Genomic DNA, 15,509 nt, shown 5'->3' on the forward strand with positions numbered 1-15,509 from the left:
AATAATAGTGGTGGGTGTGGACAACCTTGTCTTGTTCCTGATCTTAGAGGAAATGGTTTCAGTTTTTCACCATTGAGAACGATATTGCCAGCCAGCTGCTTTTTTACATAGCAGTGATAAATGGCAGTCACACTGTAGGAGCTCACCTGTTTTACCAGTTGGGAAGATTTTTTGGTTTAAAATACATATTTATATACCACAGTATATTGTCGGGTTTTGATCCACTACCTATAATCTCATATAGTTTTTGCAATTCTTTTAAAAGAAAGCTAGATTCCTAGTCATTATCTTTATAAAGAAACCATATACTCATAAATAACTTGGATACTTTGTCTCATTGTAGCTGAATGACTTTCTATTTTTAGGTAAATACCATGACTTAGAATGCCAACTGATACAGGAGTTTACTGGTGCTCAAAGAAGAGGTGAAATCTCCAGAATGAGAGAAGTAGCAGCTGTTTTACTCCATTTTAAGGTAAATAGTAAAAGTTTAAAGTGCAGATTAGTCTTAAAGAGTACAGAGGTTATATGAATTCTATATATTATAGTCTCTGTTTTTCCCCAGTTGTATGAGTCACTGATAATTTTCATTATTTGGAATAATTTGAATGTACATTTGTATCTTTCTCCAGAAATGATATTAAATTTTAGGTAATATTATTTAAATAAGGATCTTATATTCAATAAGATTAATATTTTATCACTGAATTTTTATGTAGTTTGACATAGAAAATCATATTGTCTGCCTTCTGGGTATTTAATGTATTTTTTTTTTTTCAGTCAAACATTTGATGAAATAATTCAAAAGCAAGAAGGATTGACCTTAAGTTTGGAATATAGGAACCAGAGAGTAGCTATTACCGTTGGCCATTTATTGAGGCATAGACATAGCTTTATTACATATAATACCTCTTTTATTGACATTGTTGTTATTATTGTTATAATTGAACCAAAAGAGTGATATGTATTTCTTTCTTTTTCCTAGGGTTATTCCCATTGTGTTGATGTTTATATAAAGCAGTGCCAGGAGGTAACAGTATACTTTATTGTATTTTATTTTATGCTAATTTGTATTTTTAAAAAGCATTTTAAAATTATATATTCAATGTAAATTTCCTCTGCTGTTTAGGGTGCTTACTTGAGAAATGATATATTTGAAGACGCAGCAATACTCTGTCAACGGGTGAACAAACAAGTTGGAGATATCTTTAGTAATCCAGAAACAGTACTGGCTAAACTTATTCAAAATGTATTTGAAATCAAACTACAGGTAATTTTAAACAATGACTAAGTACTTAAGGCAATATGTGATTTTTTTCCTCTATGTTTTAAAAGTTTTTAAAATTTAGTTTGTATAATATCCTTAGGCATAGTAATCCACTTATTAAGTGTAGGAGAAAGGAATGACAGTGTCATGCTTTAAAAAAAAAAAATGTTTACTAAGAAAAAAGGTGGTAATCACTCAGTGTCAGCAGAGGATGTGTTTGAAATTACATATGTATCAGGTTGTGTGGTAGGTTAGCCAAAGTTTTAATTTTTATTGGTTTCTTACCTTAACCAATAGATGGCATTTTGAAATTGAACAGGAATTACAAGCTCAATCTGTAGAATTTTTTATAATATGGTACTAAGATTAAAAGAAAACAGGAATTTCATTTACAACCTTGACTTCCATAGCTCTGTACTTTAAGGCAACATTTCCTAAACTATGTTTACCAATGGATTGAGCAACATTAAATAAGTGTTGTCTTTACAACACAATTCAGGACTTTTAATAGCCTTTAAAGATACTAATATGTATTGTGATTCTCTAGAAGTGGAGATGTAATGTACAGCATTTCCCAATTTTACAGTAGTGTCTCAAAGGACACTAGTGTTACTTAGACTACAGTTTGGGAAAAGCTGCTTTAAGGAATTGACCATATTGATATAGCTTCAGGTTTTGTTTTTTGGGATTTTTTTTTTTTTCCCCCAATGTACCCATGAGGCAGGATAGGCAGATCTCAAAAGACAAGGTATTTGAGATTCTTAATGCTTATTCCCAACACTGATAAGATGTATGAGTAAATATGAGAAGCAGTAAAAATTAAAAACCTATTTTTTTTATATTGGTCTCTTTTCTATGCACTGCCTTTTCCACTGGATTTTAAGTTAGAACAGTTGAAGAATGTGGAGTAATTCTAGAGAAAAAAATATTGACTATATAATTTAATATTTACTTAATTGACAGAATGTTGACTTTTTGTTTTAGAGCTTTGTGAAAGACCAGTTAGAAGAATGTAGGAAGTCCGATGCAGAGCAGTATCTCAAAAGTCTCTACGATTTATATACAAGGTATATTTTTAATTATTAGAAAATAGTAATATCTCACATTTTCTTTTTTTCAAATAGAAAATGGGGAAGTATTCAGGTATTTTTGAGTAACAGTTTGTCAGATAGCAATATACCTTTTAGCATTAAATACTCGGCTGTATAGACTAGTATTGTACAAGAGCAGCATTCTTAGCATGTTAACTTAAGGAATTGGATATTATGCTTTATATTAATGTACTTTAATGAAATATAAAAACCTTGTTTAAGACTTGAGAATTTTGTTTCTGATTTTAATTGTAAGCTAGTTCATTATTCTTTAATTCTTTTCTTTAAGAACTAGTATTATTACATTTATCTGCAGTTAAAACTTTAAAAGTTGAGAAAGGGAGTGACAAACTCTCTTTTAAATTTTTTTATTTTATTTTTATTTATTTTTGGCTGTGTTGGGTCTTTGTTGCTGCGTGCAGGCTTTCTCTAGTTGCGGCGAACGGCGGCTGTTCTTTGTTGTGGTGCCCGGGCTTCTTATTGCAGTGGCTTCTCTTGTTGTGGAGCATGGGCTCTAGAGCGCAGGCTCAGTAGTTGTGGTGCATGGGCTTATTTGCTTTGCGGCATGTGGGATCTTTCCAGACCAGGGCTCAAACGCGTGTCCCCTGCATTGGCAGGCGGATTCTTAACCACTGCGCCACCAGGGAAGCCCCCAGAGTGACAAACTCTTATATGACAATTTCAGACTTAAGTCTGATGTGAAAATTTGTCTTGTGCTTTTGTAAATGGCAGTGTTATACTTTGTAGAAGCTTCATGTGGAGTTTTTTTTCCAACTCTATTGCTTTTCTTTATTGTCATCGCTTTGAGAAGAGGGTTTTCAAAAGTAACTATAATCAGGAAGTCCATCTCAGCAACAGCACTATTGTGAGCCTATCTTCAACAGTGAGAAACAGAAAATTAGAGGAAAGTCCAGGGACAAAGACTAAAGAGAATGAACAGCGCATAGACTTCTCAATATTTTGACTTGGGTACCATGTCATGAATGTGGCATACTTGAAGCCATTCTGCCACTGTTGCCATTTCTAGTCTGGTTGGTTGCCTTAGTTTCCTCTCCTGAGTCATCTCTAGGAGTTTATGGTAGTTTTCAAAACCATGATGTTGTTTGTAATATTCATTCTACTTAATATATATAACCCTGTACAGTCGCCGTCTGCATCCTGAGTAACTTCCCAGGGTTTAAGAAATGATGGTGTAACATAAGTTATTAAAAAGTCACGTTATAAAAATATGTATTTCTTAAATATTGTTACTATACCTACAATATACATTAATCTTTTTTCTCCCTTTTGCATGAAAAGAACCACAAATCTTTCCAGCAAGTTGATGGAGTTTAACTTAGGTACTGATAAACAGACTTTCTTGTCTAAGCTTATCAAGTCCATTTTCATTTCCTATTTGGAGAACTATATTGAAGTGGAGACTGGATATTTGAAAAGCAGAAGTGCTATGATCCTACAGCGCTATTATGATTCAAAAAACCATCAAAAGAGATCGATTGGCACAGGAGGGTAAGTGTTTTTGTTTTTGTTAAATGTTATAGTTAAAACTAAAGATATTAAAAGCTATTATATTTGGACAAACTTGTGAAATATTGATAGTCATTAGAATTTTCTGTGAAGAATTTTTTTAATTCAGTTTGTTTACACCATTCATCAAATCCTGTCCTTCAAGCCACATGTTGAAATGTTCCTACATAACATTATTAAAATGTAAAGCAGAATACTAGTACCGTAAAGAGTTCCTCCCTCGCGCCCTTCCTGCCTGCCTTCCTTCCTTCCTTTTTTTAGACTTGAGTAAATTATTCCAGGTTATTGACTAGGAAGCACATTGTTTTATTGCTGCTATTGCAGGTGTGGTTAAAAAAAAAATGCAGATCACAATTTTGTACCCTGAGCTTTTTCATGACTTGGGCATAAAATTATTTAAGTAATACATTAAAACGTGAATGTACTTACCTACTAGAATAAAATTAAATGATTTGCTGTAAGAATTGGTGGCAACTCAGTTATCTAGATCTCAACTATCTGGAATTGAGTTGATTTTTGGATGAATCAGAATGACTTCTGTGGAGCCATATAATCAGAGTTGACAGTTCACATAATGCACACCCAAATCATTTTCTTGTTTCCCAGTCTGTCATATATTAAATAATGATCATGGAGAGATTATAATTAGGAATAAGAAGTGACATCTCAAAGGCAGTAGCAAGTAAAAGAGAAAACCTAAAAAACAATCATGAGAATTTTTTGAAAAATTAGTTCACAGTCTGGAGCTATATATTCTAGGACCAAAAAATAAAGTAATTTTCTAAAGATACTATCATGTAATAAAAGTTCTTAATGACCCTCAGTCATTGAGAAAAGCTAAATTATGTTTAATAATAATGAAATGTACAATATGTTTAAAGGGTTAATATGTTTAAAAATCTTTAAAATTTTAAAGTTTGTTTTAAGCAGGACCATTTAGTTATCTGGAATATTAACTTATTTGGAAAAGCCCACTTCCCAAGGAAACCAGACAAGGAGTTTTGGGCTACTGAGTCAGAATTGTAGAGTTGAAAGAGACTTTAGAGATAATAACTCCAAATCTACTCATTTTTCAGACGAACATCTTCTGTTTAGAGATTAATGCTTGCTTCACTTTACAGAACTACTTACTGAAATTAGAAGTTTTAGGTTTCCTGGCTGTTGGTCTATTTTTCTTTCTTCTTTCTTTTTCTTAGTTCATGTATACTAAGTTTGAGAGTATTTGAAATTGAAATCTATGTATAGTAGTGTTCTTTTTTCATTTGTTGGTATTATGCACTAGTATTCAAGATTTGAAAGAGAGAATTAGACAGCGTACCAACTTACCACTGGGACCAAGTATCGATACTCATGGAGAGACTTTCCTATCCCAAGAAGTGGTGGTTAATCTTTTACAAGAAACCAAGCAAGCCTTTGAAAGATGTCATAGGGTAAGAGTAATTGTAAATTTATTTTATTTGTATATAGTTGTGTATTTTAATTTTTCTCTGGTTAGGAACAATTGTTTATTGTAATAAAAAAATAGGATTTTTGCTTGGGGAACAAAATTATTTTTAAGTTATTTAGAAGTATATTTTAACATAATTTTAAAGTTGAGCGTGTCAGATTTTCTTTAGTGAGATATTAAATCAAGATATGAAAGGGAAAGTTAGACCTATCTTATAAAGAAATAGAGCATTAGGGAGAGAAGGACGTTTAAGAACACAGATATCAAAGGAAAGGAAAAGTTGACTCCATTAAAATTTAGAATTTCTGGGCTTCCCTGGTGGCGCAGTGGTTGAGAGTCCACCTGCTGATGCAGGGGACACGGGTTCGTGTCCCAGTCCGGGAAGATCCCACATGCCGCGGAGCGGCTGGGCCTGTGAGCCATGGCCGCTGAGCCTGTGCGTCCGGAGCCTGTGCTCCGCAACGGGAGAGGCCACAACAGCGAGAGGCCCACTTACCGCAAAAAAAAAAAAATTAGAATTTTTTCCACAAACATACTTTAACAAAGTAACAAATAAGTCACAGCCTCTGAGAAGGTATTTGCAACCAATATGACTAGCAGAAGATTTTTTTTTTTTTAAATGTTGAGCCTTCTTTTAATTTTTATTTTTGGCTGTGTTGGGTCTTTGTTTCTGTGCGAGGGCTTACGCTAGTTGTGGCAAGCGGGGGCCACTCTTCATCGCTGTGCACAGGCCTCTCACTGTCGTGGCCTCTCTTGTTGCAGAGCACAGGCTCCAGACGTGCAGGCTAAGTAGTTGTGGCTCACGGGCCTAGTTGCTCCGCGGCATGTGGGATTCTCCCAGACCAGGGCAGGAACCCGTGTACCCTGCATTAGCAGGCAGATTCTCAACCACTGCACCACCAGGGAAGCCCACTAGCAGAAGATTTATAAAACAAATATTAGTGGTTAATAATTGTATACCACATACTATGTTCCAGGCACTATTCCAAGCAGTTTAGGTATGTTATTAACTCATTTAATCATTGTAACATTTCTGTGAGGTTATTATTCCTGTTTTACAGAGGAAGAAACTGAGGTACTTACTTCTTAAGTATGAAGTTGAGAGTTGAGACAGTCTTAATTTTTTATTTGTACTGATGTATATTGTCTATATACTTATATTGATAGGTAGTAAATCAATATAAATTATACATGTAAATATAAATCAATAGAAAACAAGTCAAAGGCTACACATAAATACAGAAAATATAAATTATCAATAAGATATTCAGTCTCACTAGTGGGGAAATGAAACTTAAAACAGGGAAAATACTGTCATTCTCAATAGGTTGGCAAAAATTAAGAAGTCTGTTGATACTAAGTATTGGTAAGGGTGTGGAGCAATAGAAGTTCTCATACACTGCCAATGGAAGTAAAAATTGGTATACTTTGGAGAGTAATTTGTTAATTCCTTAGAGAAATTTGTAGGTGCACATGACATGTCTGACATCATAAGCTATGTTGTTTGTTGTGGTGAAAAATTAGAAACAAAGTGTGCTGTAAAGAGGATTGATAAACTAACATTGTTCATATACTAGAAAACTATATACCAATTTAAATGACTAAACTAGAGTTACATGTATCATCAGCATGAATAAATCTCAAAAATGCAATGTTTAGTGAAAAGAGCAAAATGGGGAAAAGATATATTCAGTATACCACAACATAAAATTTTAAAAAGTAAAACAATACATTATTCAGGAGCATACATAAGCATGGGTGTGATAAACAACTTCAGAGTAGTGGTTGCCTTGGGAGGAAAACCCAAGGGACGTTATCTATATGTATAATGTTGGACAACTCCTGCCCCCCAAAAGGAAGAAAATCTGAAGTACATTTGGAGAAATGTTAAGATATGACATATCTGGGTAGGCGATGGGTATATTTGGTACAGTAATATCTGTACTTTTCTGAATACTGGAAATATATTAAAATGTTTCTAAAGCATCGGATCATCAAACATGAAGCCTTTAACATATTTATTTGAATCACAGCAACTAGGTCTAAATCATGACCTTCTGTCTGGAAAGTCATGAGATTGAAAATCAGTTTAATTCATTGCAGTCTGATCCAACAAACATTATTTTGTGTTTACTTTGTACCATCTGCCATGTTAGGCATTGAGGTTATAAATACAAGACATTTACATTACTTTTGAATAGTGTGGAGAAAAGAGGTAGACATATAAAGAATTAGTGCAAGGTAGGTAAACACTGCTGGGACCAAAGAGGAAACAACCAGCTCTGCCTGGTTAAGGAATTGAGAAAGAGTATCAGGAAAGATTTTAAAACGGAGGAGACATTTGAGGTCTGGATCTTGAAAGCTAAATAGGATATCTTCAAGAGGATGATTCTGGCAGGCTGTTTCAGGAATAGAGAAAATTACGTACACAGAGACATACAGATATCAATCACGCAGTATGAAATGCTTGAACTAAAAAAGGATATGGGGAGAGTAATAAGTCAGGAGGTTGAAAATGTAGACAAAACTCTTTGTATGCCATACTTAGAAATTTGGACTTGACCTTGTTAGGTGATGATGGAAACTTTAAAGGATATTAAAAAGAGCAGTGTAATGAGCAGATTGGTGTTTTTTTCCTTTCTTTTTAAAAAACTTAGTAACTTTGAGATATAATTGACATTCAATAAGCTGCATGTATTTGAACTGTACAATTTGATAACTTTGGTAAATTATGTGTACTTTTGTGAAACTGTGACGCAGTCAAGATAATGAACAGATCCATCACCTCCAAAAGTTTCCTTCTGCCCTTTTAAAATCTCCCTTTCGCCTCTATTTCTGTCCTTGGGCAACTGCTGATCTGATTCACTGTAGATTAGTTTTCAAAAAGAAGGGGTTGCTTCAGTACTGAGTCTTGAAAGCTAAATAGGATTTTTCAAGAAATTGATTAATTTTCTAGAATTTTTAATAAATGGGGTTATAGTATATTATAGTGTATACATGTGTTTCTGGATTCTTTAACTCAGCATAAATATTTTGAAATTCATTCGTGTGTATTAATTAGTATGTTCTTCTATTGCTGAGTAGTATTTTATTTAATGAATATGCCACAATTTGTTTATCCATTTACCTATTGATGGCAGTTTAGATTGGCTCCAGTGTTTGACTATTACAAATGAAGTTGCTGTGAATATTCATGCATATGTCTTTATGCAGACATATGCTTTCATTTCTCCTGAGTAGCTATATGATGTGATACGGTAATTCTTTTTACGAAACTGCCAAACTGTTTTTCAAAGTTGTTTCGTTTGACGTTCTTACCAGCAGTATATGAGAGAGTTGCATTTGTTCCACATGATTTCCAACATTTGGTATGATCAGTCTTTATTTTAGAGTCTAATAAGGTATGTAATGATACCTTATTATGGTTTTAGTTGGCATTTTCCTAATGACTAAAGATGAGCATCTTTTCTTGCATTTATTTACCATTCATGTATATTATTTGGTGTATTTTGCGTGCGTTTTTTAAAATTGGGTTGTCTGTTTTCTTATTTTTTGACAGTTGTATATCTGGTTAAAATTCATTTATTCGATATATGATTTACAAATGTTTTCTTTCAGTCTGTGGCTTGTCTTTTTCATATCTAAAGAGTATTTCAAAGAATGGAAGTTATTAATTTTGATGATACCCAATTTAACACTTTTCTGTTATGGGAGGTATTTTTGGTATCATATTTAAGGAATCTTTGCCTAACCTAAGGTCACAAAGATTTCCTTTTATATTTTCTTTCTTTTGTTTATTTCCTTAAGTTTTCTTTCTTTTTTAAAAAAATACATATTTTTAAAAGTTTTCAACATTTTGAAAGGTTACTTTCCATTTACAGTTATTAGAAAATATTGGCTATATTCCCCACATTGTCAATACCTTGAGCCTATCTTACCCCAGTGGTTTCTGCCTGCCACTCCCCAACCCTTACATTGCCCCCTGCCCCCCTGCTCTGTAACCACTAGTTTGTTCTCTGCATCTGTGAGTCTGCTTCTTTTTTGTTGTATCATTAGTCCGTTGCATTTTTTTAGATTCCACATATAAGTGATATCATACAGTATTTGTCTTTTTCTGTATGACTTATTTCACTTAGCATAATGCCCTCTGAGTCCATCCATGTTGCTGCAAATGGCAAAATTTCATTTTTTTTAATGGCTGAGTAGTATTCCCTTGTATATATATATACCACATCTTCTTTATTCATTCATCTGCTGATGGACACGTAGGTTGCTTCTGTATCTTGGCAGTTGTAAATAATGCTGCTCTGACTATTGGGGTGCATGTATCTTTTGGAATTAGTGTTTTTGTTTTTTTCGGATATATACCCAGGTATGGAATTGCTGGGTCATATGGTAGTTCTATTTTCAGTTTTTTGAGGAACCTCCATACTGTTTTTCATAGTGGCTGTGCCAGTAGGAATGTTTACATTCCTACTAACATTGTACAGGGTTCTTTTTCTTCACATCCTTGCCAACATTTGTTGTTTGTAGACTTGATAGCCATTCTGTATGAGGTGTGACATGGTATCTCATTGTGATTTTGATTTGCATTTCTCTGATGATCAGTGATGTTGAGCATCTTTTCATCTGCCTGTTGGCCATCTGTTTGTCTCCTTTGGAAAAATGTCTGTTCAGATTCTCTGCCCATTTTTTAATCAGGTTTTTTTTTGGATATTGAGTTGTATGAGTTTTTTTATATACTTTGGATATTAACCCCTTATCTTGCATATCATTTGCAAATATCTTTTCCCATTCAATATGTTGCCTTTTTGTTTTGTTGATGGTTTCCTTCGTTGTGCAAAAGCTTTTAAGTTTGATTGTGTCCCGTTTGTTTATTTTTGCTTTTGTTTCCCTTTCCTGAGGAGACAGATCCAAAAAAATATCGCTAAGACCTATGTACTGCCTATGTTTTCTTCTGGAAGTTTAATACTACACTGTTTTGATCACTGTAACTATAAATCTTGAATAAGGTAGTGTGAGTCCTCTAAAGCGTTTTTATATAAGTCTGATAATCAATTTTTCATTTTCTGGGGGAAAAAATTTTGGGATTTTGACTGGAATTGCTTTGAATCTATAGTTCTGTTTGTGGAGAATTGACGTCTTAGCAATATTGAGTTCTCAAATACAGTTGATTTTTATATGTTGATTTTGTACCTGCAACCTGACTAAACTCGCTTATTCTAATAGCATTTTTTGTAGATTCCACAGGATTTTCTGTATAGAATATCATGTTTTCTGCCAATAAAGTCAGTTTTACTTATTCCTTTCAATATAGATGCCTGTTGTTTTGTCTCTTGCCTTATTGCCCTGGTGAGAACCTCCAATACAATGCTGACTATAAGTGGCGAGAACATACACCTTGCATTATTCTTTTTGTTTGTTTGTTTTTTAATCTTTTTTTTAAACATCTTTATTGGAGTATAATTGCTTTACACTGGTGTGTTAGTTTCTGCCGTATAACAAAGTGAATCAGCTATACGTATACATATATCCACATATCCCCTCCCTCTTGCTTCTCCCTCCCACCCTCCCTATACCCTGCATTATTCTTGTCTTTATCATTAATATGATGCTAACTGTAGGTTTTTCTTTTTTAAAATTTTTTTTATTGACGTATAGGTTTTTTAAATTAATTAATTAATTTATTTATTTATTTTTGGTTGTGTTGGGTCTTCGTTGCTGTGCACGGGCTTTCTCTAGTTGTGGCGAGCAGGGGCTACTCTTCGTTGAGGTGCACAGCCTTCTCATTGTGGTGGCTTCTCTTGTTGCGGAGCGTGGGCTCTAGGCGCGCGGGCTTCAGTAGTTGTGGCTCGAGGGCTCTAGAGCCCAGGCTCAGTAGTTGTGGTGCGTGGGCTTAGTTGCTCCGTGGCATGTGGGATCTTCCCAGACCAGGGCTTGAACCCTGTCCCTTGCACTGGCAGGCAGATTCTTGACCACTGCACCACCATGGAAGCCCCTATTGACATATAGTTGATTTACAATATCGTGTAACTTTCAGGTGTACAGCACAGCGATATGTATACATATAAATATGTAACCTTATAGGTTATTACTTAATACTGAATATAGTTCCCTGTGCTATACAGTAGGTCCTTGTTGGTTATCTGTTGTTTTTTTGTGTGTGTGGTACGCGGACCTCTCACTGTTGTGGCCTCTTCCGTTGCGGAGCACAGGCTCCGGACGCACAGGCTCAGCAGCCATGGCTCACGGGCCTAGCTGCTCCACAGCATGTGGGATCTTCCCGAACCGGGGCACGAACCCATGTCCCATGCATCGGCAGGCAGACTCTCAACCACTGCGCCACCAGGGAAGCCCAGGTTATCTGTTTTATACATAGTAGTGTGTATATGTTAATCCCAGCCTCCTAATTTATCCCTCTCGCATCCCGCTTTCCCCTTCGGTAACCATAAGCTTGTTTTCTGTGTCTGTGAGTCTCTTTCTGTTTTGGAAATAAGTTCGTTTGTGTCGTTTCTTTTTCTTTTAGATTCCACATATAAGGTATATCATATGAGATTTGTCTTTCTCTGTCTGGCTTACTTCACTTACTATGATAGTCTCTAGATCCATACATGTTGCAAATGGCATTATTTCCTTCTTTTTTATGGCTAAGTAGTATTCCATTGTGTGTGTGTGTGTGTGTGTGTGTGTATATATATATATATATATATGTATAAATTTATACACACACCACATCTTTATCCATTTATCTGTCAGTGGACATTTAGGTTGTTTCCATGTCTTGCTATTGTAAATAGTGCTGCTATGTACATAGGGGTGCATGTAACTTTTTGAATTATAGTTTTATCTGGATATATGCCCAATAGTGGGATTGCTGGGTCATATGGTAATTCTATTTTTAGTTTTTTAAGGAACCTCCATACTGTTCTCCATAGTGGCTGCAATTTACATTTACCAATTTACATTCCCACCAACAGTGTAGGAGGGTTTCCTTTTCTCCATACCCTCTCCAGCATTTATTATGTATAGACTTTTTGATGATGGCCATTCTGACTGGTATGAGGTGATACCTCATGGTAGTTTTGATTTGCCTTTCTCTAATACTTAACGATGTCGAGCATCTTTTCATGTGCCTCTTGGCCATCTGTATGTCTTCTTTGGAGAAATGTCTATTTAGGTCATCTGCCCATGTTTTGATTAGGTTGTTGGTTTTTTTGTTATTGAGCTTTATGAGCTGTTTGTATATTTTGGAAATTAATCCCTTGTTAGTCGCATCATTTGTAAATGTTTTCTCCCATTCTGTAGGTTGTCTTTTAGTTTTGTTTATGGTTTCCTTTGCTGTGCAAAATCTTTTAAGTTTAATTAGGTCCCATTTGTTTTTCATAGATGCTGTTTATCAAATTGATGAAGTTCTTTTATTCCTAGTTTTCTGGGTGTTTTTATAAGGATTAGATGTTAGACTTTGTCAAATGCTTTTTTTGTTGTTGTTCTGTTAATGTGGTTGGATTACATTGATTTCCAAATGTTAACCTTGCATTCCTTTGATAAACCCCATTGGTCATCACGTATTATCCTATTTATGTATGGTTGGATGAGGTTTGCTAAACTTTTGTTAAGAATTTTTGTGTTTGCCTTCAAGAGGGATATTGATGTGTACATATTTTTTTCTCGTAATGTCTTTGTGTAGTTTTGGTATCAGGGTAATGTTTGCCTCATAGAATAAGTTGGAAAGTGTTCCTTCCTCATCAATATTCTGGAAGAGTTTATGTAAAATTGGTGTTATATTTTCCTTAAATATTTGGTAGAACTCACCAGTGAAGTCATTTGGGCCTGCAGTTTTTAACTTTGTGAGGGTTTTAAACTACAAATTAACTTCTCTAGTAGATATGGAGCTATTTTAGTTACCTGTTTCTTTTTAAGTGAGTTTTGGTAGTTTGTGTCTTTTAAGATTTGTGTATTTCACACAAATTGTTGAATTTATTGGGATTAAGATGTTCATGGTATTGCCTTATTATCTTTTTTTTATGGTCAATTGATTTTGTGTGTGTGTGTGTGTGATTTTTAATTGAAGTATAATTTGTTTACACTGTTAAGTTTCTGGTGTATAGCAAAGTGATTCAGTTATATATACATAATATATATAATATATATATTCTTTTTCAATATAGGTTATTACAAGATATTGAATATAGTTCCCTCTGCTTTACAGTAGGACCTTGTTGTTTATTTTATGTATAGTAGCTTATTATCTTTTTAACGTTTGTAGAATCTTTAGCGATGTCTCTTATTCACTTTTGATGATTGGTATTTTTGTGTGTGTGATCATTCTGGCTGGAGGTTTATCAGTTTTATTGGTTTCCCCAGAGAATCAGCTTTTGGTATCATTGACTTTTCTGTTTTCTGTTTTGTATTTCATTGATTTCCACTCTTTATTACGTCTTTTCTTTCTGCTTACTTGGGTTTCATTTCCCCTTCTTTTTCTAGTTTTTTAAGGTGGAGGTGAGACATTGATTAGAGACCTTTCTTATTTTCTAATATAGGCATTTAGTCTTATAAATTTCCCTTTAAGGTACTGCTTTAGCTGCATACCACAAATTTTAATTTGTTGTATTTATTTTCATTCAGTTCAAAATACTTTTAAATTTCCCTTTTGATTTCTTTTGGCCCAAGAGTGGCTTAGAAGTGTGTTATTTCATTTCCACATATTAGGGGATTTTTTAGATGTCTTTCTGTTATTGATTTAAATTTGATTCCGTTGTGGTTAGAGGACATACTTTGTGTGATATGAATCCATTTTAAATTTATCAAGACTTGTTTTTTAGCCCAGAATATGATCCATCTTGGTAAGTGTTTTATGAATACTTAAAGAAAATGTATATCCTGATGTTGTTGGATAGCGTATTCTATGAATGTCAGTTAGGTCCAGTTGATTAACAGTGTTGTTTATGTCTTTTATATCCTTACACATATTCAGTCTACCTCTTCAATGAGTTATGCATGAATGTACGGATGTAGAGAGGAGGAATGTGAAAAATTAAATTTATTCTTTGTGGCTTGCTAAGGGCATTTGTTAAGCATCAGTGAGCAAAGAAGGAAGGTGAGGGTTGTGGTAGAGAGACTGATGAGGGTAAAGGTTAGGATTGTATTAAGAAGACCAGGAAGGGAATTGAGTAATACCAAATTAGTATTTATAATCAGTAGAGATTTAGGGAATTTAAAGTGGGTTATGCACTTCAGTGCCCATTACTCTGAGAGTGGATCACAAATGGAGACTACAAGTAGGCAACAATCAATTGATAAATAATATAGGAAGCAGTTATAAGAAGTTGAGAGGTAATTTTCTAACTTTTAAAGAGGGATTTAATTTTCTCAGCATAATTACTAATAATTCCTTTACTAAGTAGTTAATCAGCAGCAGCAACATCAACATCAAAATGAAAATTTATTATTGTGAACCTATTATATGCCAAACACTGAGCGAAAAATACCTTACATGCATTTTCATACTTTATTTTCACCTCAAGGCTAGGATATAAGTACTATTAATATTATTCCTACCTTACAGATGAAGAAATTGAGGCTTGGTGGGGTTAAATAACATCTCAAGGGTTCACTCAACCAGGAAGTGATGAAAGTGGGATTTGAGCCTATCGTATTTTATAGTGTGTCTGTTATTGATTTCCCATCCCCACCCTCCAATAAAATAAAGAATCCTTTTTGTTCTGAGTTTTACTAGAATAGCATTTGTTCATTTGGTGTCTCTCAAAATTCTTTTACTGTGACTCACAATAAAAAAGGCACTTTACCTGGCAGTTGAGTGTACATTTATTATATGTATTTATGTGTGTGTGTGTTATGTTTATATGTGTTTATTTCATTAAAACATATTTGGTTTTAATGTGTACTTTAGACATTATTTTCTATTGGTTCTCTCTTCTTTTCTCTCTTTCTTTCTTGTCACAGTCCACTAATGGGTTACAATCCAGGTCAGAAAAACATTGATCTAGTCTAAGCCAGGAGAGTTGTAGACAGACACGGAGCATTGTAACTGTATGTATATGAGAAAGGCATTTTGGGTGGGCAGGAAGAGTTTTAAGTTATCATTTTGATACCTGAATACTGACTATGTCTTATACAAAGTTGATTGCTAAAAAAAAAAAAAAAGTATTGCCTTTTT

At 34.2% G+C, this 15,509-nt stretch overlaps 1 protein-coding gene across 2 annotated transcripts in view; it reads left to right on the plus strand.

Moving 5' to 3' along the window:
• EXOC5 (exocyst complex component 5) overlaps nt 1-15,509 on the plus strand; it is a 115,876-nt gene that overhangs the window by 21,558 nt on the left and 78,809 nt on the right. For both annotated transcript variants that reach the window (XM_079909234.1, XM_079909233.1), the window contains exons 7-12: nt 366-475; nt 986-1,030; nt 1,130-1,270; nt 2,252-2,334; nt 3,658-3,867; nt 5,168-5,315. In XM_079909234.1, coding sequence (XP_079765360.1) covers nt 366-475; nt 986-1,030; nt 1,130-1,270; nt 2,252-2,334; nt 3,658-3,867; nt 5,168-5,315 — 737 coding nt within the window. The remainder of the gene's footprint in view (nt 1-365; nt 476-985; nt 1,031-1,129; nt 1,271-2,251; nt 2,335-3,657; nt 3,868-5,167; nt 5,316-15,509) is intronic.

The sequence above is a fragment of the Stenella coeruleoalba genome (assembly GCF_951394435.1).
Source record: "Stenella coeruleoalba genome assembly, chromosome: 2".
Classification (NCBI taxonomy): domain Eukaryota; kingdom Metazoa; phylum Chordata; class Mammalia; order Artiodactyla; family Delphinidae; genus Stenella; species Stenella coeruleoalba.